Here is a 21,778-nt window from a genome sequence, read left to right on the forward strand (position 1 = left end):
TACCATATGTACAAGCAACTTGGATTGGGAGAATTGAAAGCCATTGGAACTATTCTTCAATTGGCAGATAGGTCCATTAAGATTCCTAAAGGGATGGTTGAGGATGTCTTACTAAAGGGTGGGGGAATTTATTTTTCCTGTTGATTTCATTGTATTAGATACCAAGCCCTTCTCAACCAAGGATGAGATCCCAATAATTCTAGGAAGACTATTCTTGGCTACCAGTAATGCATTAATCAACTGTCGGAATGGTTTCCTAATATTATCTTTTGGTAACAAAACTATTGAGTTTAACATTTTTAGGATAGGCAAGCAACCACATATAGAAGAAGAGATCAATATGCTTAAGGATTTTTTGGATTTTTCTGATGATTTAGTTACAACCTTTGATATTGATTTTGATTCAGAATTCCAAGAGTGTATGGAGTTGGATGATGATAGTAAAAATTTCTTTTCTAAAGTCTTGAGTCTTCACACACCTGTGGAGCCCTTAGGACCCCTTTCCAATTCCATTCCCAAACCTTCCATAGTTGAGCCTCCTAAGCCAGATCTTAAGGGGTTGTCATCTAATTTGAGGTATGCTCTTTTAGGGTCTGACCAGACTCTTCCTGTAATAATTTCTTCAAATTTGACTTCCCCCCAAAGAAGAGCTAACCCAGTGATGATGGAAACCATTAAGAAAGAAATCCTAAAGTGCTTGGATCATGAAATAATTTATCCTATTTCTGACAGCCAATGGGTAAGCCCAGTTCACGTAGTGCCTAAGAAGTCTAGTGTGACTGTAGTTTCCAATGCCAATAATGAATTAATTCCAACCCATGTCCAATATAGGGGAGAGTGTGCACAGACTACAGAAAAATTAATGTGGCAACCTGAAATGACCACTTCTCATTGCCATTCATTGATCAGATGTTAGAGAGGTTAGTTGGACATGAATCTATTGTTTTCTTGATGGATATTCTGGCTATAACCAAATCCCAATTGCTTTAGAGTACTAATATAAGACCACTTTTACATGTCCATATGGAACATTTGCTTACAGGCGTATGCCCTTTGGGCTTTGCAATGCCCCTACTACTTTCCAATGATGTATGATGAGCATTTTTTCTGACATGATCAAAAAATTCTTAGAAGTATTTATTGATGACTTTTCAATTCATGGGAATTCCTATTTTGAATGTCTTCATCATCTTTCTCTAGTTTTGAAAAGGTACATATCTAAGAATTTGGTTTTGAATTGGGAGAAATGCCATTTTATGGTTAAATCTGGTATTGTTTTAGGTCATGTAATATCCAAGGAGGGAATTAAGGTAGATAGAGCCAAAGTGGATTTAATTGGTAATTTACCACCTCCTCAATCTATTAAGGATGTCTGGTCTTTTCTAGGGCATACGGGCTTCTACAGAAGGTTTATTAAGAACTTTAGTCAGTTAGTCCGACCTCTCACTTCATTATTTGTCAAAGATCAAACTTTTGAGTTTTCTAAAGAGTGCCTAGAATCCTTCAAACAAATTAAGAAGGATTTGACCAATGCACCCATTGTTCAACCACCTGTTTGGACTGAACATTTTGAACTGGTGTGTGATGCTTCGGATTTTGCCATAGGAGTGGTTTTGGGTCAAAAGATTAATAAGTTGTCCACTATCATTTATTATGCTAGTAGGACCTTAAATGATGCACAACTTAATTATACAACCCCTGAAAAAGAATTTTTAACGGTTATGTTTGCATTAGAAAAGTTTCGGTCTTACTTAGTTGGTTCACATGTGGTGGTGTATACTGATCATTCTGCTCTCAGATACTTAGTTCAAAAGAAGGATGCCAAAGCCCATCTCATTAGGTGTGTTTTACTTTTACAAGAGTTTAATTTAGAAATTAGGCATAAAAAAGGAGTTGAAAACCTAGTTGCAGACTATTTATTCTGGCTTCCCAATTCCTTGACTGTTGATTCTTCAGTCAACGAGAACTTTTTAGATGAACAGTTATTTGTAATGTCCAGTGAACCATGGTTTGCTGACATTCTCAACTTCTTAGTTTCAAGTGTGACTCTGGATCACTGGTCCACCCAAGATAAGTATAGGTTTCATTCCCAAGTTAAGCACTTTTTCTAGGATGATCCTTATTTGTTTAAGATATGTCCGGATCAGATTATCCGACGATGTGTTCTTGATCATGAGCAACATTCTATTCTCTCTTTTTGTAATGATTATGCATGTGGTGGATACTTTGGACCTAAGAAAACTGCTGCAAAGGTTCTCCAATGCAGATTTTATTGGCCCACTCTTTTTAGAGATGCTTTTGATTTTTGCAAGGCTTGTCCCGCCTGCCAATCTTTTGGCTATATCAATAAGAGGAACATGATGCCCCTCAACCCTGTTTTGGTAGTTAAGATCTTTGATGTATGGAGCATCGATTTTATGGGACCATTCCCTAATTCCTTTGGGAATATGTACATACTTTTGGCTGTTGATTATGTTTCTAAATGAATAGAGGCCATATCTTATAAGATTGATGATCACAAAGTGGTGGTCCAGTTTCTAAAAGAGAACATTTTTTTCCCGCTTTCATGCACCACGTGCAATAATTAGTGATAGGGGTACTCATTTTTCTAATCGACCTTTTGAGGCCATAATGAAAAAGTATGGGATCACCCATAAGTTATCTACCTCTTATCACCCCCAAACTAGTGGCCAAGTGGAGGTGTCTAATAGGCAGATCAAACAAATCTTGAAGAAAATTGTTAATCCCAACTGTAAGGATTGGTCCCCTAGGCTCATTGATGCCTTGTGGACCCATCGGACTACATTCAAGACCGACCTTGGTCAGTTTCCCTACTGTTTGATGTATGAAAAAGCTTGTCATTTACCAGTTGAGTTGGAGTATAAGGCCTTTTGGGCTATCAAGAAGCTCAACTTTGATTTTTCTTACGCGGGAATTCATCGTAGGCTCCAACTATCTGAGTTGGAGGAACTTAGGAATGAAGCCTATGAAATTTTTAGAATTTATAAGGAAAAGACCAAAGCTTTTCATGATAACCACATTCTGCGTAAATCTTTTGTAATTGGTGATAAGGTCTTATTGTACAACTCTCGATTACATCTTTTCCCTGGTAAGCTTAGATCCCAATGGGATGGCCCGTTTATTGTCTATAATGTATATCCCTATGGGACTGTGAAGATTCTGAATCCAGAAACAAGGGTAATTTCGAAGGTTAATGGTCAGCGTTTAAAACCATTCCTCGAGTTTCCTAATACTGGTAGTGAAGAGGTCATGGATCTCCATGAACCTCTTTACACTGATGATTAACTTTTAATCAGGTATGACCCCCTTGCATTTTCTTCGTTTTTAATTCTTTTCATGCATTGAGGACATTACATAACTTAAGTGTGGGGGAGGGAAACCAGTTTCTACTTTTTCACTTTGTTTTATTTATTTATTTATTTTTTTTTTAGCTTGCTAAAGGATGAAGTCCTACTTTGGCTTTTGGCTAATGATCATACCATTTGGTTGCTTCATTATTGTGTAAAATAAAATTTTTGACTAAGGTACCCATTTTGAACATATAAAAACCCTGTTGAGAAAAAAGAAACAAGCCTGTGTCTTGAGATGGGACTTTCTTTTGAAAAATAAGAGACCCCTGTTTTATGGTGTTGGACCATATGTAAGTCTGTGGGTTCCTTGTACTTTTGATTTGGAGTTGAGACATTCTTTTTAATTTGGCATGAGTTGACAAATGCACAATTTTAAATAAAATGTGAAATGTGGTATAAAGAAGAATAAGATTTGATTCCCTTGGAACTAGACAGGTCATTGTGCCTCAGGAAGCGTGGTGTCTTGTTCAAAATTCCTAGGGAGGAAACTTCTGAAGGAACTCTAGCATCACTGTCTTTGTGAGCATATGCAAAAAGTGAAGCTACATAGTAACTTGGGTGTCTGGTGTTTGCTCCACCATGTCATTCAGGCCAAAATTAGTGGAGTAGAATAAAGTTTATTAAGTGAAAAAAAAAAAGAAGAAAAAATGTGTACATGTCATTAATGCTTGGAAATATGTTTTGGTCAAAAACACTCCAACGCCCTAGTCATTGGTTCCCTATTTCTTCACAAGTGGTTTTACCTTAAGATAAGGATGTTTTGGAAGAGACGAGGTGAGTTCCAAATTAAGAAATATACTAGTGCCTGGAATTGATAAAGGGTAATAAAAGTTCAAGTGTGGGGGTCCCTTGTAAGAAAAATTATTTTTGCTCCGGATCGGTATGAGCCTTACCTTTAGCCAAGGTTGGGATTTATTTATTCTGAATTTTAGGTGTATATTCACTGCAAACACCCACGAGACACAACTCGTCCACTAGGGGTGACCTAGGGGTTTAAAGGTTTGTTGCACATGCTAAGTGCAACCGTGATTCCTACAAAAGTGAGTTAGGTTTTTTGTTTTTATTCTTTTTCTTTTTGTTTTACTCGAGGACTGGCAAAGTCTAAGTGTGGGGGAATTCTGATGAGCACATTTATGTGTGAAATCTAGGGTAATAAAACATGCATTTTATATATTTAGAATGGAGATATCGTGGGTTTTACTCTCTTTTTGTAGGTTTTGTATTTTAAAGACTTTAAGCATTATCGAGCGTCATATCTCTCCAACAACAACTACCTAGTATAGTTGGTGAGCTATGGTGTGTAAAATTTTCTTGCTCACTAGGAGGTCTCAAGTTTGAATCTCATGGTTGTCTTTTTTTGGAGAATTTTGTTGAAGATTTCCTACTTTTTACTCACTTAAAGCACTAAGGGCATGGAGGGGATTTCCACATCAAATTAGAAGCAAGGAAAATCATGGGAGGGGTTTCCTATGCAAGAAGAGAAAAAAAAAAGGAAAGAAAAAAAAAGGAAGAAATAAATCTTGTCCAAATCTTCTCTCTCCTCCACATCATCACCAAAAGATTATCCAAATCACACAAAGCAAGAAGGAAAATCATCCCTTGGAGGGAGAAAAAGAAGAGACAAATAAATGAAACAAAAAAAAATGAAAGAAAATAAGCAAAAAAAAATTATAGGAAATTTCTCCAAGTTTATTTCTCTCTTCTCTCTCCTCCACCTTAGCACTTTTGGTCTCAAAAGATCTCACTACCAATTGTGGGCTTTTCCCTTTTAGGAAAGAGAAATTTGTTACCCTACCTCCCTATTCCCTATAAATACAACTCATGTAAGAGGAGGAGGGACAACTCATTCTTCTTCTAGGGTTTTTTTTTTAGTTGCTCTATCTCTTTCTCTAGTTTTCTCTTTCTCTAGCTCTAGTTCTAGGTTTATGTTTTAAACACTTTTGTAAGTTCTTTTTATTCAATTAATGCAAGCACTTTTGTTTTTGATTCAGCCTTTATTTTTATTGTTTAAGCAATTCAAGTTGTAATTTTCAAGTTCTAGTTCTAGGCTTAGTTCTAGGTGACAAGAACAAGCTATGAAGCATGTCTTTCAAGTTCAATTTATTTTTTCTTCAGATTTGTTTTCTCTAGTACTAGAAATTTCAAATTTAATTTATTCCAGATCTGATATTTAGTACTGGTAGTATCTCAAATCGATCAGGTTTTCAGTTCAAGGGTTGAAGTTCAAGTAAGTAGGCTCCTTCAGTAGTCTTCTCTCCCCCCTCTCATTTCCTCTTCTGACTACCCTTTCTTTCTTAATTTAGGATTTTAATTTCAGTCGTTACATTATTGCTATCCTTTTCCCCCAAGGTTCATGGCTAGTGTATATGTTGGCTTTGCCCCTCCTAGCCATAGAACCATCAATTTATTGTTTTTATTTTAATTGTCTCCCTTTCCCTAAAGCCAAGTAGAGTAACCCTTGTAAGAGTGACTCTCTGGTCAAGTAGGAAAGCTCATATTATGATGCATCTCTCGGACTAAGTAGAGAAACCTACTTGTGAGTCTCTCTCTAGCTTTCTCCCCTTTCTTTTACTTTATTTTTATTTCAATATTTTTTCCTTTATTTATTTAATTTTTTTTTAAATTACATGGGTTGTTTATTTTCCGTTATTTATTTATTTAATTTTAATTACGTGGCTTGCGTCTTTAAATTCTTAGATGACGAATGGTTAGGATGTTATTTTAGATACATATGTTTAGGACAGTAATTAGAATTAGATCACAACCATTAATCGGTTCACTTTCGCATTATTAAAAGAAATAAAAAAATAAAGTGGTTGTTCTCCCTGTGTTCAACCTATAGCTACACTGATCCGTACGCTTGCGATTACATTTTAAATCCCAACACAATCCATCCACACAAGTTAGTTAAACATTAGAGTTACATATTCCTAATTTTAGAGATGATACTTGGCAAAGCCACATACCAAGAATTGAAAGCATTCAACCAATTAGCGAAACAACCTACCTCTCTCTCTCTCTCTCTCTCTCTCTCTCTCTCTCTCTCTCTCTACACCCTTCTCTATATAAGCAAACACCGATGGTGGCTCTCTCCATTGCATCCTACAAAGACTAAAGACTCGAGTAATAAAGAGTGCTAGAGCAGAGCAAGTGTTAGTTATGGCCAATTCCGGTGTTATGAAGCTTGTGTGCCTTGTTCTGGCCTGTATGGTTGTGGCTGCTCCTCATGCCGTAGATGCCCTCACATGCGGGCAGGTGGTGTCAAAGTTGGCTCCATGCCTCACTTTCCTACGCAGGGGCGGCTCGGTGCCTGGGACTTATTGCATTGCCATGAGATCCCTCAACGTCGCCGCTAAAACCACTCCTGACCGTCGGACATCTTGTGGGTGCCTAAAAAATGCCTATAAATCAGTTTCCGGCATCAACGTCGCCAATGCTGCTGGTCTTCCTCGTAAATGTGGTGTGAACCTTCCCTACAAGATCAGCTCCTCCATCGACTGCTCCAAGTATACTCTCTCTCTCTCTCTCTATCTCTCTCTAACCTTGAATTATTGATGCTTGATTGGGTGGAAAGTGGTAATCATAGAACTCTTAAATTAGAGAATTTTGTAATGGGTTACTACTACTTTAAAGCTGACAAATGGTTTTTTTTGTTATATTTGCAGGGTGAGGTGAGCTGAGGTTGATGTGTGATGACTGATGATTGCTTGAAATATATATATATATATATATCACCCATGGTTGTATGGAATAATATGAGCTTGGCTCCTTTGTTTTATATATTTTCTGCAATTCCTCTTAAACGTGTTTTCTCAGAATCTCAGATATTAAAAAAAAAAAGAACTCTGGGAGATGGAGATGAGAGGAGAGAGAAGCTCTGGGGAGGCAACTCTAGAAGCAGGTAATGGAGATGATCCAAAGGAAGGTTGGCCTCCAGACCGTGGCCGACAGGCCTTAATCACTGACTTTCTAAGGCTTGTTTCTTCAAGGATGAATAGAGACTCGGCCTTAGAGACACATGCAAACAGATCTATGGAGGGCGGGGCAGAGGGTCTGATCAGAGCTGAGGTTGTGATTCCGAAAAATGGCAATAGAGATGAGGGACGACGCTCATACTCCTCTGTGGTGGGACACGTATTACCGAAGGTGGAGAACCTGCCAGACCCAATTCACGCTGGTGCTCACACCAAAATTATCATTCCTCAAGAGGCCAACTACTGCGGTTCAGGTTTGCACTGATAGGCAAGGCGAACTTTAGATACCTATCAATGAATGATATAAGGGCAGAGGCACGAGCGTCATGGAACCTGAAAGGCGGCGTGAAGATGGTGCCTATGGGGAAGGGATATATACTCTTCCAATTTGAAAGCGAGGGAGACATGGCAACAATGTGGAGAAGAAGCCTTACAAGAGTAGGGAACCAAGTGATCAGATTCCAGCCGTGGAAGCCTGATTTTGATGTTCACGCTAAAAACATCAAAACAAAACTGGTTTGGATCAGATTCCCCAATCTCCCACTTGAATACTGGCATGAGAAGATCCTTCTCACCATGGCAAAGGAGGCAGGGAGACCAGTGGCATTGGATAGGTGCACTCGTACTGCAACGATGGGTACCTTTTTGAGGGTCCAGGTGGAAATTGAAATCGGTGCAAACAGATTGGAGGAAATTCAAGTTGAGAGAAAACAACCAGGTGCGAATGAATTTTCTGGTTCACTCAGACCATCGTCTACGAGGACGAGATACTCAAGTGTGGATTTGTAAGAAGATGGGTCATTCAGTCCATGTTTGTAGAGAAAAGAAAGATGCTAATGTTAGAGAAGACCCTCTGCGTAAGGAGAATATCCCTAGTGCAATTACGCCGATGAAGATGACGGTGCTCGGTGTAACGGCTGCCCGGATGAAAGACAACCAGCGACTGAAGGAAATAGATCAGGAAGGATTTCTTCCCAATCAAACGAGTGATCTCCTACCTTTACTAGAACGCTTATATCAAGAAACTCAGAGGGACATCCAGAAAATGAAATCCTTGATGGAGATATTCAAATTTGCCTTCCTTTGGAAGGGACATGGAATACGGAATAGAATCATAGTGAGGGGTGTGGTTTTGTGAAACACGTTGAGGGAGATAACGATTTAATTGCATCTGGGTCGGACTCAGATGAAGGGTTGGACGCTGGGTCAGTAAATGGATCTGGTGATGGATCCAGGACTCATATGAACCATCTATTCTCCGCTCTGCCTAGGGAAGAAGATGGTTTGGTCGCTGCCCCAACTCATGCTGGACCGGATCATAAAGATGATGTCACACACAATCTGGAAGCTCACCATTCTACAACTATGGATAATGGGAGAGAAGGGTGAGAGCTTCCAAGCATTGGGACTGAAATTCATGAAATTGGAAGGATACAATCAGTGCAAAGGCATGAGAATATCATCTCTTCTTTCAACCATATACAGATGACTGGTGGCACGGTGGTGGTCAACCATGAAGTGGAGTAAATCAATAGGCTTCTTTGTGACAGGGAAGCAGCAGTGCTCGTGCATGGGAGACTGAACAAAGGAAAACAAATGGCCAATGCGGAGCAGATTTTGCGTAAATCTAGCCATATTGCCTCTTCTAAAAATAGTAAATGAAGGTTCTCTATTGGAATATTAGAGGAATTAAGAAGGCTGCCGCAAGGTTCGCATTGAGGAATATCTTAAGAGATAAGAAGCCAGCCTTTTTATGTATTGTTGAGCCTATGGTTTCAGCTGATGCGTTTCCAAGACTATTTTTTAATAGGCTTGCCTTTGATCCGGACTTTATCCACAATGAGAGAGTTGGTGGCATTCCAAATTTATGGCTGCTTTGGAGCTGAGGGGTGGCTAAGCCTGTGGTGCTATCATCCTCAGAGCAACCATTTCTATTACGACTTAATAGACTCAGGGTGTTGCTTTTCTCTCTGTGGTGCACGTAAAGTGCTTCCACGCAGCTAGAAGACTGCTATGGGCTGACCTTGTGGATTCCCCTCCCGGGATGTCGGCCCCTTGGATGATTTTGGGAGACTTCAATGCCACTCTTCTCTCCTCAGAAAAAAGGGGCCTAGTTCCTACAATCTAGGATCAGCAGGAGATTTTGGAGCTTTTGTGGATACATGCTCGTTGATTCAAGTCCCTTCCCAGGGTAGAAAATTCACATGGACCAATAATAGGAGAAGGGGGCATGTGGCGGCTGTGCTCAACCGAAGCTTCTGCAATGATGCCTGGATCTTGCAGTTTCAGGAATGTCATCAGTATGTCTTGCAAAGGGTTGCTTCAGATCATGCCCCCATTCTAGTCGTGTATGAAGCTTCTGAGAGACCAAAAAATTGCCCTTTCCGATTTCAGAGGTTCTGGATGGATCATGATGCTTTTCTACATACAGTTGAGAGATCCTGGGAGGTTGACATCACTGGCTCACCATTGGTAATAGTGTCTCAGAAATTAAAAAGACTAAAGGGAGCTTTGCGCTCTTGGGCGAAACAGAGCTTTCCAAACTTCAATTTGGAATTGATGGATGCAAAAAAGTGTATGGAGGATATTCAGGCCAAAATTGATAGAGATGGAATAAACGATGTGGTTTTTGCAAAGGAAACGGATGCTAAGACCAGGTATCTTAAGGCTCTTGAAAATTATGAAAAATTATGGGCTGAGAAATCTCGATCCAAGCGGAGGGAACTAGGTGACAGATGTTCTAAATTATTTCATATCTCTGTGAAGATGCGAAGATTAAAATATTCCATCAAGGCCCTGAAGAAGGATGATGGGGAGCTGATTTCTGACAAAGAGGAACTTGAGGAATACGTTTCTCAATATTTTGAGTTTTCCCATAAAGGTACCCCTCAAACTGATCATATGGATTTATTGCAATGCATTCCAAATTCCCTAGATGACTGGGACAGAGGGCGTCTGGATGATATACCATCAGAGGCAGAAATTAAAAATGTTGTGTGGGATCTCGATCCTGACAGCACCCCGGGTTCGGATGGTTTTCCTGGAGCCTTTTATAAAGCCTGTTGGGAAATTATATATTCTGATATCTGCAGAGCCATTAGGTGGTTTTTCAGAGCTGGTTTCATGCCCTATGGAATTAACAATAATTTTCTGGTTTTAATTCTTAAAGTAAAGGGAGCATTATCTCTAGACAAGTTCAGGCCCCTATGCATAGGAAATTTCTTGCGTAAAATTATCTCAAAGGTGCTGGCCCTGAGACTGTCACGGGTTCTCCCTAAATTAATCTCTGAGGAGCAAGGGGCTTTCCAGAAGAGGAAGATCATCCACTCAAATATTTCTTTGGCCTCCGAGCTGGCCAACATGATGTTTGCATCTACCAGAGGAGGAGGTATAGGTCTAAAACTAGACATTCAGAAGGCGTTCGAATCCATTTCATGGAACTTTATCTTCCATGTCTTGTGAAGGTTTGGCTTTTCTAAAAAGTGGATCTCTTGGATCTATCAGATTCTTGCTTTTGCCAGGATATCAGTTCTTCTTAACGGTGGCCCAGTTGGGTACTTTGGCATTGAGAGGGGCCTACGACAAGGTGATCCGATCTCCCCTATGCTATTTATTATTGCCGAAGAAGTTCTGTGCAGAGGTTTATCTGAGCTGGTGGCTTCTAAGAGCATTAAGGCTCTCACAGGTCCTTGAGGTGCTATTACCCCTACCCACATCCTTTTTGCTGATGATGCTTTCATCTTCTCAAATGCTTCCATCAGGTACATTAAAAATCTCAACACCTTTCTTTCTAAATACCAGTGCTTCTCAGGACAGCAAATAAATTTAGAAAAAAAGCAAGTTATTTCTGGGATCAGTTACTACTCATAGGAAGTAGAGGATTGTTGAAGAGCTTGGTATTCCTATCTATAATTTCCCCACCCGCTATTTGGGTGTTGAAATTTTTAAGGGAAGGATAAAGAAGGAGTCTCTTCTCCCTATTATGGATAGAGTCAAAGGTTGGCTGGCTGGCTGGAAAGGAAAAATTATTTTGATGGCTGGACGAGTGGAATTGGTCCGCTCTGTCATTTTGGGAATGATGAACCATAGCTCTGCTGTCTATTGGTGGCCATCAACCCTTATTGCTATGATGGAAAGGTGGATGAAGAACTTCATCTGGACTGGTGAGGTTGATTCTGTAAAAAATATTACAATCCGATGGGGTGTGTGTTGTAGGCCCAAGGATAAAGGAGGTTTGGGTTTGCGTAGGCTCAGAGACATAAATAAAGCAATGCTATGTAATATGGTCTGGAGGGTAAGACATGAGAAATCTACAGCCTGCAACTTCCTAAGGGCAAGATTTCGTAGAAGTGATGGATCTTTCAAATCAAGCTATAAGTCCTCCTCTATTTGGCCAGGATTTAGAAAGATGTGGGATTTTATGTCCTCAAAAGAAGCTTGGTTGATCGGAAATGGTGAAAATATAAAATTTTGGACTGATAACTAGGTGGGTAATAAATCCATCTTGGGCATGGTCGACCTGGATGATGGTCCTGGTCCCCCTTCAAGGGCAAGGTTAGTGACTTTATTGAAAATTACCATTGGAAATCGCCTAATGTTAGATCTCCCTTATTGCAAAGCACTTTTGAGAAGATCCGAAATATCAAAATTCCTTCGTATGCCTGTGAGGACATGTGTTTATGGAGTTTGTCTTCTGATGGGAGATTTAGCTCTAACTCTGCCTGGGAGGACATCAGGAGCACCAATCCTAAAGTTCCATGGGCTACTCTGATCTGGAATAAAAAATTACAGCCAAAAGTGTACATTTTTGGGTGGAGGATGGCGCACGGGAAATTACCAATGGATGAAGCTGTTCAAAAAAGGGGCATTGTTTTAGTATCAAGATGCAGTTTGTGTGGTGTGGAGGCTGAGTCTATGGATCACATCTTCCTTCAATGCTCCTTCGCTGAGGAATTATGGCTGTTCTTCTATGGCTGCTTCAATGTGGTTTGGAAGAAATAGGACTCCATGGCTGATTTTATCCAATGGTGGAAAAGGAAGCTTAAAATTGTTTGTTGCAAAGAGGTGTGGGCTCTGGGGTTAATCACTGTGGCTGACCACATTTGGCGTGAAAGAAATAATAGAAGGCACGAAGGCAACATGAGGCCAATAAACTTCATCAAGCAAATGATTCTTGAGGATATTAAATCCTCCAAGCCTAACACCAAAGGAGATGTGAAAACTGTTGCTAATGTCATTTGCTATAGGAAGCTTGGCTTATTGATCCAGAATATGCCAAATCTGCCCATCTTAGAGGTTTATTGGTGTAGGCCTCAGGTAAACTGGATCAAACTGAACTTTGATGGAAGCTCTATGGGCAATCCTAGTCGAGCAGGTACTAGTGGGATTTTTCGCAATCATATGGGAACTATTCTGGATTCCTATAAAATTTTTATGGGGGTCTCAAAGGTTTTCCAAGCGGAAGTAGAAGGCCTAATGGTGGGTCTGCTGCGTGCTCTCGAAATGGGAATCTCTCGCTTATGGGTGGAAACGGATTCCAATGCAGTTGCGATATCCTTCCAGAGAAAGAAAATTCCATGGTTCGCCAGTCAAAGATGGATTTCCTTCAACCTTTCCTAGAGCAAATTTCATGGAAAATAACTCATAACTTCAGGGAGGCAAACTCGATTGCCGATTATCTGGCTAAAGATGCAGCAAAAATGGGGATTTCAGATACTAATATCATTTTCCCTGATCATATAAAAGATCTGATCAGAAGAGATGCTGAAGGCCGCCCAAATTTTAGATTTTGTTAGTTCGCTTCCTTTTCCCTGCTGATGGCAATGCCGAAGGTGGGGGCTGGGATTACGATGCTCGCTTGAGTTTCTTTTTTCTTGGTTGATTGTATTCCATCCTTCTTTTTTTTCTCTTTAATATAATGCATCTTTAGCGAAAAAAAAAAATGAAGCATTCTTAAGGCTAACCTTTAAGAAAACCAAAGAAGCAAAATCATGCAATGTAGTTATAAAACATAGTTAGCCTGTCTTTGCCTAGCCCTGAATTGGTAAAAATAACGAGGGCTGGCAAGGTCAATTAGGGTCGGACTTTGTTGGATTGAGCCCAAAAAGGTAAGGCTTGGGTTGTGATATCATATTTTACATTTTACATCAAGTATAAAATACGGGAAAATGAATTCTTTCGATCTAACGTAGTGTGGAACCATCCACATACAAGTGGGTGCAAAAAGACTATTTTGCCTCTCCCTTGTGTGCACCGAAGATGCTTCTACCTATGTTCTCATTGGCATCATCGACATGGTTTTTTAGCCCATGGAATATTTCAGTTAACTATCCAAATGTTTTCTAAAATTGAACTCAACTATGTCACATGGTATAATAATTTTAGTTTAACTTTACTGAAAAAGCTTTATATGTTTGAGAATGGTGGAGATCTCTATCGATGGTGGAGAGCATTGAATTTTTACATTGACAATCCGATTGTCATGCACAACGATGACCGTAAATCAATTCTTCATCAAAAGACACACTTAATCAAGTACAATTGGAGCAATTATTATCACTCTATACTTAACCTATATTTATTAATACACACATACCTTAAACTTTGTTTATGATTCCCTCAAAATAGTGAATTTTTATCTCTTTTTCTTCTTTTTTTCTTAAATTACTAAATTGCCCCTCCTCTTTTTTTTTTCTAATCGGTTCTCAATGTCAATCTTGTCCTTCTTTATTTTTTTTTTTTTCAATTTTCCATTTTTTGCTTCAATTTTTTTATTCAATCTCCTTGTCCTCCTTGTCCTTCTTCAGCAAGAATCAGTGTGATTCATCCAAATTGATTATGATACAAATCGATTGATCATATTCTGATTTTTTAAACCTAGCTCGGGCCTTGTTGTGGGTGCAAGAAATTAATATAAGTACAAATGATTTTTTTTTCATATGTTAGCTTTAGTTGTTGGTTAGAGAACTCGAGCTTATCATGTAATAAAAAGGGCATACCCGATGCACGAGGCTCTTGCATGTGCAAGGTCGGGGGCAAGAATTACGCAGCCTTACCCCGAGAATGTCAAGAGGCTGTTTCGACCGCTTGACCACCGGGCCTTAACATTCGTACCTTACCTTATCTTGTGATATGAATATAAATTCATAGTTTTGGCTTTCACTCACTCTTTCTTCGTAGGAGAACTAACCATAATGCAATAAAAAGCATACCACCTTAATTAGAGAGCTATAAAACAGTCAAAAATCTTCCAAGCGGGAGACCGGATGGGGGGTCAAAGTTTTGAGGACAGGAGACCCCGAGGTCCTACACACATAAAATTTCCTAAGTAGAGTTTGCGAAGTGATGAATTAGAGCTTTGAGAATTTAGGACTATGGGAGAGTGTAAGTAGTGGTCGAAGTATGGTAGGTATACATGGAGATATGGGGGTATTTGCATGAATTTAAGTCAAAATTGACATTTTGCTAATCTAGACCATGCCCAGCCTATCTACATGACAGATGAGGTAGGCACAAATTTATAAACAGATAGAATCCATATCCCTCTTTGACATGTAAAGTTTCTACATGTTCGGTGTTCACTAAATGCTAGAGTAGAGGATGAAAATGGAAGAGCGCCTGATATAGTTGGAGAATCAAAAGTATGCATGGACATAGATGAGGATGCATGTCATACAAGAGAGGATATTTAATTAATGGTAAACTAGGCTCTAACACTCGCCATTTTATATCATGTATTATCTATTCATTTGAACTAGTGCCACACCTTCCTTTCACGTGGCATAACAACCATAAACTATTTTGATAAGCTTATCAAAGTATGACTGGATCAACTCCCACGTAGAGAGAGGAATTACAAGTCAATCAATTAATGCACCATTGACTTGTGATCCAATATCCTATAGATAGTAGATCACATGTGAACAGATCACCACATGGGGAGAAGATCCAATCTATCAAAGTAGTTGTGATAATGAGTTCTTGATAACAAATAAAAGATTGGCATAGTACCAAAAATAAACACAAGGGCACCGAGTAATTCAAAAATGAAAATTCCATATTGGCCTCATGGGGAACCCAAGAGGTATTCATATCACGCATTTGAACAATTGGAATGCATCATCGATCGCCTGGTAATATCATATCTATAAACGGTGGGATCCCATGTGAAGAAAATCTAGATTCTGCCTTAATGTCCTTTATTAATCTTGTCTCTGAGTCCAAATTCTCATTACATATCAGTTTCACTTCACCCTGCAACCATAACAAAAACCTTTTAGTTAATGGATGATTCACATTCAGATGTTAAAGACAGAGATGTGATTCACATTCAGATGTTAAAGACAGAGATGTGAAGAAGCACATACTTGGAGCAGTGAGTGGAGGTGTTGTTCTTGTCATTTACGTTAACACCACAAGCACTAGGGAGTTCGGAAGCGTAACTGAGATTGATACCGAAGATGGAACTGTAGGCAGACTTGAGGCATCGACAAGTGGCTCGACGGTTGGCGATGGTGGTATTAGCTTCAGAGTAAATACTCTTCACTCTCTTGCAGCAAGAAGAAGAGATGGAACCGCCCTTGCACAAGTAGTTGAGGCAAGTGTAGAGTTTACTATCTACCTTCAAGCATCTTATGGTAGAAGCATCTGCATAGGGTGCAGCCACCACCCTGAATGCCATAAAAAGGCACACAAGCTTCCCAACTCCAGAGATGGCCATGGCTAGCTACTATCTCTTCAACTATTAGACACTCCTTCTTAACTTAGTCTTATGGCTTCCAGTTCCAAGTTGCACCTTATTACAAACATATATATATATATATATAAATATACTAGTAAAAAAAGACACATGCATTTACACGTGTGGTCAAACATTTTTATACACTAAAAAAAGCACGATTATCGTATTTTCATTTATTTCCTAATCAACAATCTCATACAATTTTTTTTTCAACAATCAATGGTTAAATGCTATTTTAGAGAGAGAGAGAGAGAGAGAGAGAGAGAGAGAGAGAGAGAGAGAGAGAGAGAGAGACAAATGATTTACATGGGTGAATGCAATGGATAACTTGACACAAAATTAATATTATTTCGAGTAAAATTTATCACTTTAATTGAGTTTCTAACTTTCCCAATTGTCGAGCTTACGTGGTCTAACTCATCAATTAATATTAGCTAACTTGGTTTAACTCATGAGTAAATATCGTGGTTGATGGGGGTATTTCTTCCCAACCATGGCATGGGTAAGGACCGGTCCTAACCAATGCTGCACCTCGGCCCTCCATCAGGCCGTGCTTCCACCTCGGCCCTCCATCAAGCCATACTACCACCTGGGCCCTCCATCAGGTCATGCTGCCACCTGGGCCCTCCATCAGGCCGTGCTGCCACCTTGGCCCGGCGTCAACAAAAAAGTTTTCAGAAACGTGCTTTCGTCCACCCCTACATTCAAGGAACGTAATCCCTACTCAGAAGGATAGGACTGGACTCTATCCACTACACGTCACCATAGACGTCTATCCCTCACACAGTTGGCCTTTTCGAGATAAGAGGGGAATATTCCCCTAGAATACCCTAAGACCTGGAATATTCCTAGAATCACAAAGCCACTCCCCTCAAGGACTTCACGCCTTAATAGGACTCTTCACAAGCGCCCCTCCTCTCTCCATCAGTAACCTATAAATACCAAGGTAAGCCTCCATCATAAAGGATCGATCAATCACTTCTCTTACTGGAAAAGCTCTCTTGAGCATTTGCTATGGAAAGATCTGACTTAGGCATCGGAGAGTCTCCCATCGGGTCAGCCTGGCTCTTCCCTGTCATCTCTTCTATGCAGGTTTGCTAGAGCACCAGGAATTGCAGGGAAGATCGTTCGATCAATTTTTACCGCATCAGATTGGCATCGTCCATGGAAAACTATCACAAAAAGTCACCTTGGACCAATGCAATTAAGAAGTGAGAAGGTCATTTCTTTAACGACAATGCGAGCAAAATCCACCCGTGAATTACCACTTGGACGTCCCCATTCACCACTAATGGCAGAGCAGGAAAACATCCCGCAGAGACCCTCTACTAGCACCCCAGCAAACCAGGCCTGATTCCTAAGTTTCCCAGGGAGAGGGGGATCAGCGTGAGAAAAACCCTCAGCTATCTCGCCATGTCCCATCATCCCAGGTATCTCACCCGAACATAGAAGAGCAGATGCAGAGCTTGCAGCTGTAGGTGTTAACTACAAACACACTGGTGCAGGACTTCATACGCCAGTTCAGCTTGGCACTTCGAGTGCCACGGACTAGTTCAGCTCAGTCGCCTAGACCAGTTTAGGGCAGACATCTCAATGATGAATCTCCTGACAACAGTGTCACCCCTCAATCAACAGCAAGAAGGTGGTCGACCAGAACGTCACGCACTATTCATTCAGTACCAATCGGCTCTCCTACTGAGGGGCACAAGTAAGGTCCCGTTCTTACCCAGAACGGGAGAGCTCGTCGTTCCATGCATCACCAGAGTCCAGAAACACATGATACCCATAGATCCCCACCCCGGGTAGGAAGACACCAATTGTCACCTCAAAGACTTAGTAGAGGTGCGCGTCCGCATAGAAACGAACGTGAAAACTGCCAGAGGCTGGCTTGGTAAGATCAACCCCATGTGGGTTAGGGCTCACCCATTAGGCCGACCAGAGGTGCACCACAGTAAGGTCAGGATTGGCCCCGTGGTCACCAAGGCCGAGGAAGAAGCCCCAGAAGTGGTGAAAGGGCACGTCGATACCCGGATCACAGAGCTAAGGAGAGAAGGGACGACCTGGAGAGTCACATCTAGTGACTCACTGAGAGAGTAGAAAGACTGTAGAGGCAAAGGCACCTGGCCGACATAACTGTAACTCCGGCCCACAATACACTATCCGACGAATTGATTGACGTCGAGCTGCCTTCAAATTTCGTGATACTCGTCTTCAATGGATATGACGGCACCACAAATCCATATGATCATCTGCTATATTACAGTTCGACCATGATGGTTTATAGTAGGTCAGATGCCATTCTTCGCCGAGCCTTAGTAGCCTCATTAAAAGGAGTTGCGCTGGTGTGGATGTCGAACCTGCGGCCTCGATCCATCCACAGCTATGAAGAGCTGACAAGAGCCTTCCTCGCACTTTTTCAAGCAAGTATGAAGTAGAAGCAAACTACGTAAAACGTGATGAACATGAGGCATGGAGCGAGAGAGACTATAAGAGAGTTCCTTGCCCAATTCACTAAGGTGACACTGGAGGTGAAAAACCTACCAGAAGGAGTGGTGTATATCACGTTGTGCAACGGGGTAATCCACCCTGATCTGGTCCAATCTCTGGCCCTCGACATACCAGAAATAATGCCCAAACTGTTGAGACGATGCAATCAATACGCCAACATGGAGGAAGTTTTGGCCGCCAAAGGAATAGCTGACAGGGGTGATCAGTCGGAGAAGGAGAAGAAAAGGACTCTGAGACCTAGGAATGACTCTCGCAAGCCAAAGAAGAACAGAACAGATCGGCTGCTTGACATAGCTGAACTTGAGCGATATGAACTTGATCGTTCCCAAAAAAATATGCTCTTAGAGATCTAAGATCAAAAGTATTTTCGCTGGCCCAGGCTAATGACAGCTAAACCAGAGGAGAGGAACCCCAACCGGTATTGTCGATACCACTGAGACCATGGATATAACATTGAAGACCGTAAGTCTCTGAAAAGGGAAATTGATGAGCTCATCTAGGCTGGATACCTTAACCAGTATTTGATATGATGCCAGGCCGAGCCAAGGAGAGATGATGCTAGGCCGAGCTAAGATAGGATCGAGCCATCCAAGGACCCAACCACGGACCAAGCTGACCCTTACGATAATCAGCTTGTGGGTCCAGCATCCTAACAGTCATGGGTAGACCCACGGTAGAATCAGACAGAAAAGCCAAAGCACACACGCGGTTCGTATGCATCACGGAATAACCTGTCAAAGCTGTCAGAACGGATCCATCCATTGTGTTCTCTGACAGAGATCTGGAAGAGTTAAATTGGCCTCACAACGACGTTGTCGTGGTTCAATTAGTGGTGGCCAACCACCCCTTCCATAGGGTCCTAGTGGACACGGCAGCCTCTGTTGACATCATGTCATACGAAGCCTTCATAGAACTGGGGCTTGGCACCGGGGCCTTAAAACCAGCCCCAGGACCCTTGTACGGATTTTTAGGCATGCCAGTAAAGGTAGAAGGAGTTGTTGACTTGCCTGTAACCATCGGACTGGGAGCTCAGACAACCATTACTATGGTCTCTTTTATGGTCGCCAAGATTGCCTCACCCTATAATGTAATCCTTGGTCGACCTGGTCTCAATGGTCTTGGGACGATTGTGTCCACTAAGCACATGAAAGTAAAATTCCTCACCAACAATGGAGTTGGGGAATGTAAGTCCAGCCAGAAGGAATCCCAAGAATGCTATGCCAACTTCATAAAATCTGTCAAGAAACCGTGCTCGGGCCTAGAATGTGTGGTAAAAATTATTGATTGCCAAGATGAAAGCCTCCTGACTCGAGCCGAGCCAGTTGAACAGCTACTTACTATCCCAATCACTGAGGCCAAGCTACAAAAAATAGTTTAGCTCGTAGCACTGCTGAGCTCCCAATACCGCGATGAAATTTTGAACTTCCTCGGTGAAGACTCTGATATTTTCACGTGAAAAGCTTATGATATGCCAGGTATCTCCAAGCCGTAGTTGAGCACAGTCTGGACGTTAACCCTAACTTCAAGCCTGTCCAGCAGAAGCGTAAGAACTTCACGACTGAGCGGAACACCATCATCAACGAGGAGGTTGAAAAACTCCTAGCAGTGGGGTTTGTGTGGGAAGTAAAATACCCAACCTGTTTAGCCAATGTGGTCATGGTTCCGAAGTCCAATGGGAAGTGGAGGATATGCATAGACTACACTAACTTGAACAAGGTCTGTCCCAAAGACTGCTATCCTTTGCCCCGGATTGACTCCCTCATAGACTCGACTGTAAGCCACAAGATTCTAACCTTCATGGACGCATATTTCGACTACAACCAGACAAAGATGAAGGTGGAAGATGAGGAGAAAACTGCTTTCCTTACCACTCTGGACAACTACTGCTACACTGCAATGCCTTTTGGCCTAAAGAATGTTGGAGCCACTTACCAGAGGATGGTGAATACGATGTTCTGAAGCCAGATCGGAAGAAATATGGAAATTTACATTGATGATATGCCGGTCAAGAGCACGAAAGGCACTGATCATGTGCTAGATCTGAAGGAAGCTTTCGATGTCCTGCGGCAGAACCAGATGAGACTAAATCCAACCAAGTGTGCATTTGGAGTAACCTCTGGAAAATTCTTGGGCTTTCTAGGGTTGCAAAGGGGAATAGAGGCAAATCCCTAAAAAATTGAGGCCATTTATGAGATGCGTCCACCAAGAAACATTCACGAAGTTCAAAAACTGACCGGGTGCCTAGCTGCACTTAACAGGTTCTTGTCCCGAGCTGGGGATATGTGTGCCTTCCATTCTTCAAGCTACCAAAAGGAGAAAAAGGTCAACAACAATTTCGCTGGACAAAGGAATGCAAAGCAGCTTTCGATGAAATTAAGGTCTGCCTAACCCGGCCCCCTCTGCTGAGCTGGCCAGAGCCCGAAGAGGAGCTACAACTTTACCTCGCTACCTCCACGGTAGCCGTTAGCACAGTCCTTATGAGAGAAGAGGCAAAGACCCAGAGGCCCATCTACTGTGTGAGTCATGTGCTCTTGGAAGCGAGGATAAGGTATCGAAAGATTGAGAAGTTTACACTGGCGCTGGTCGTGATAGCCAGGAAGTTGAGGCCCTACTTCCAAGCACACGCCATTGCTGTACTAACTGATCAATCGTTGAGAAAGTCACTTCACAGCCCCAGCATAGCGGGACGTATGGTAAGTTGGGCTGTCAAGTTAAGTGAGCACAATATTGAATTCCAACCAAGAACGCAATCAAGGGCCAGGCACTGACTGACTTCCTAGTAGAATGTACACAAACCGAAGAAGCGGCAAAGCCTGAGGCTGAGCTGAATAGAAAGTGGGAGCTATTTGTTGATGGATCCAACACCACAACGAGGAGCGGCACAGGACTTGTGTTGAAAAGCCCTAAGGAATTCATGATATAGTACGCCCTTAGATTTGCATTCCCTGTAACAAATAACGAGGCAGAGTATGAAGCTCTGATTGTGGAAATCAAACTGGCAAATGCGGTAATGACAGACGACATGGTCACATATAGTGACTCCCAACTAATCATGAACCAAGTCAATGGGCAATACGAGGCCAAAGAAGAGAGAATGGCCAAGTATTTAAAAGAAGTACGTCGTTTGGTAACCAGTTTTAACACATTCGTGATGGTACAAATCCCGCAAGAGGAAAATGTAATAG

The 21,778-nt window shown here is 41.4% G+C and overlaps 1 protein-coding gene across 1 annotated transcript; it reads left to right on the forward strand.

Annotated features, from left to right (window-relative positions):
- Positions 1-6,530: 6,530 nt before the first annotated feature.
- LOC122084787 (non-specific lipid-transfer protein Lac s 1-like) lies at positions 6,531-7,046 on the forward strand. The gene is made up of 2 exons (XM_042653217.1): positions 6,531-6,877; positions 7,037-7,046. The coding sequence occupies exons 1-2, from the start codon at positions 6,531-6,533 to the stop codon at positions 7,044-7,046; spliced, it is 357 nt and encodes a 118-aa protein (XP_042509151.1).
- Positions 7,047-21,778: the final 14,732 nt, after the last annotated feature.

This window comes from Macadamia integrifolia, chromosome 7 (assembly GCF_013358625.1).
Source record: "Macadamia integrifolia cultivar HAES 741 chromosome 7, SCU_Mint_v3, whole genome shotgun sequence".
Classification (NCBI taxonomy): domain Eukaryota; kingdom Viridiplantae; phylum Streptophyta; class Magnoliopsida; order Proteales; family Proteaceae; genus Macadamia; species Macadamia integrifolia.

Excerpts from the sequence above, each read along its gene's own strand:
- LOC122084787 (XM_042653217.1), top strand. The coding sequence starts at position 6,531 with ATGGCCAATTCCGGTGTTATGAAGCTTGTGTGCCTTGTTCTGGCCTGT.